At 50.3% G+C, this 2,053-nt stretch overlaps 1 protein-coding gene across 1 annotated transcript; it reads left to right on the top strand.

Moving 5' to 3' along the window:
* The first annotated feature begins 898 nt into the window (after positions 1 to 898).
* On the top strand, positions 899 to 1,468 carry DUSP21 (dual specificity phosphatase 21). The gene has a single exon (XM_067723155.1). It carries the CDS (start codon positions 899 to 901, stop codon positions 1,466 to 1,468), a length of 570 nt encoding a protein of 189 aa, XP_067579256.1.
* Positions 1,469 to 2,053: the final 585 nt, after the last annotated feature.

Raw genomic sequence — 2,053 nt, 5'->3', positions numbered from 1 at the left:
TTAGAAACCACTGGTGGCGGTCAAAATGACTTGTAGCTTACAAAGCATGTGGGCATTCTTTTTGGAGAAATTAGACAAGCAAATTTGAGCTGTGGTTTCATGTAATAAAGTAGAATCAAGTGATAAATCATTTGGGCTGTAGGCACAAGTGGACAGGGACACAGCTAAATGAGTCACAATTATTCACCACAGGCCAACTTCATGATAGATAAAGGGCTATATATCAGCAATGTTCCCTTAGAAACAGTCCTGATGTGTCTGTGAGCAGGAAAATAATTCTACGGCTGCAATCAACAAAGAAGTATCGGGCTAGCTCACCAAGCCCAACCAAACCCCTATCTCGCTGCAGTTTTATAAAGATTAGCATATCACATGAGCCAAATGCTGTGCCCCAGTGTAAAAATATGATACTGTTACTTTGTAGAAAAAGTGTAAGCCCTGTTCTTCAACACCAATAAAATAGAAGCATTCATAGATACTGAGTTCAGTGCGATCCAAAAACTGAAGCATAAAATAGCTACCTGGTAACAGAACATTTTAAAACATCAAGACAGATAAGAATTCGGGCTCGGAAAATAAATGACTATGAAGAAAGATAAAAAGAAGAGAGATCTGGGGTTTCTCTGAAGACCCGGCTCTGCGGCCAAGTCCTCCCTGTAGCGAGCTGCCATTGCCATGGAAACCAGTGGGAAGGGCAGTGGGGGCCTGTGACTCCCGCGCAGGGCGGCAGGGGTTGGGGGGGGTGAGGGTTGGGGGTGGAGACGGGGTGGTGACCTATGACTGGTATACTGTCCCCCAGACCCTCTCCAAGAGACTCCACCGAGCTGCTGCTTCCTGAACTCGCTCCCGGGAGCGGTGCCCCAAAGCAGCCAGGAGAGACCACTGTCCCGCCACCTTGATGACAGCACCCCCGTGTCCCCTCCTGGCTCAGGCTGTCAGGCAGCGCTCTGTCCATGGCCTCTCCCAGATAACCAGCAGTCTATACATCAGCAATGGGGTGGCAGCCAACAATGAACTCATGCTGTCTACCAACCACATCACGACAGTCATCAACGTGTCGGCAGAGGTGGCCAACACGTTCTTCAAAGACATCCAGTGCGTACACGTGCCGGTGGTAGATGCTCCCACCTCGCACCTCTACGACTTTTTTGACCCTATGGCAGATCACATCCACAGCGTGGACATGAAGCAGGGCCGAACGCTGCTGCACTGCGCCGCCGGGGTGAGCCGCTCTGCCGCTCTCCGCCTCGCGTGCCTCATGAAGTACCACTCCATGTCGCTGCTGGACGCCTACACGTGGACCAAGTCATGCCGCCCCATCATCCGGCCCAACATCGGCTTTTGGGAACAGCTTATCCATTATGGATTCAAGCTGTTTAGTAAGAACACCGCTTACATGATCAGTTCTGCGGTGGGTATGATTCCGGACATCTACGAGAAAGAGGTCTGTTTGATGATGCCGATGTGAGCCATCCCGGTCAGCCCCTGACATCTGCTGCAAATCCTATATCAACATTGAACGTTGAACTTTTGTTGGTAAAGGAACTAGAAACCACCTTTTAGAAGGGCAAGCAAAAAGGGCAGGGGGAGTTTTTAGCTTAGTATGCCTTATCTTTAAAGAACAAAATTCATTAAAAGTAAAATGGTGACAATGTTTCTTATCCTGTGAGCGGCACGGCATGGCTGCTGCGGCCTGGCAAGAGAGGAGGGTGCCGAAGGTGGTGCCCAGCTCAGATGGACCTGAACCCTGGGACCTGCTGGAGCAGACTACTAACCCAGGGGTGAGTCACCCGCAGCCGCTCCTCCCACCCACCCAGCGCCCCAATCCCACCTGGTTCTTCCCAATCCAAAGCCAGAGGCTTAGACATCGTGGTACCCACTGTGTGCTTCTTACAGTAAGTGCCAACCTACTGGATAAGTGGCCTTCTTGGGGTTCTCTGGGAGTCCTGGGGGAGCCTCAGGCCACCCCTGACCCCACCTTCAACCACAGTGACCCAACTCTGATTTTCTAGATTAGATTTACATGTTAAATAGTTTTTTAAAAAAAACAATT

The sequence above is a fragment of the Pseudorca crassidens genome, chromosome X (assembly GCF_039906515.1).
Source record: "Pseudorca crassidens isolate mPseCra1 chromosome X, mPseCra1.hap1, whole genome shotgun sequence".
Lineage (NCBI taxonomy): Eukaryota > Metazoa > Chordata > Mammalia > Artiodactyla > Delphinidae > Pseudorca > Pseudorca crassidens.
The sequence above is the reverse complement of the archived record's forward strand: the minus strand, read 5'-3'. Positions and strand labels throughout refer to the sequence as shown.

What these genes read in the sequence shown, in the direction of transcription:
- DUSP21 (XM_067723155.1), top strand. Translation starts at nt 899, where the DNA reads ATGACAGCACCCCCGTGTCCCCTCCTGGCTCAGGCTGTCAGGCAGCGC.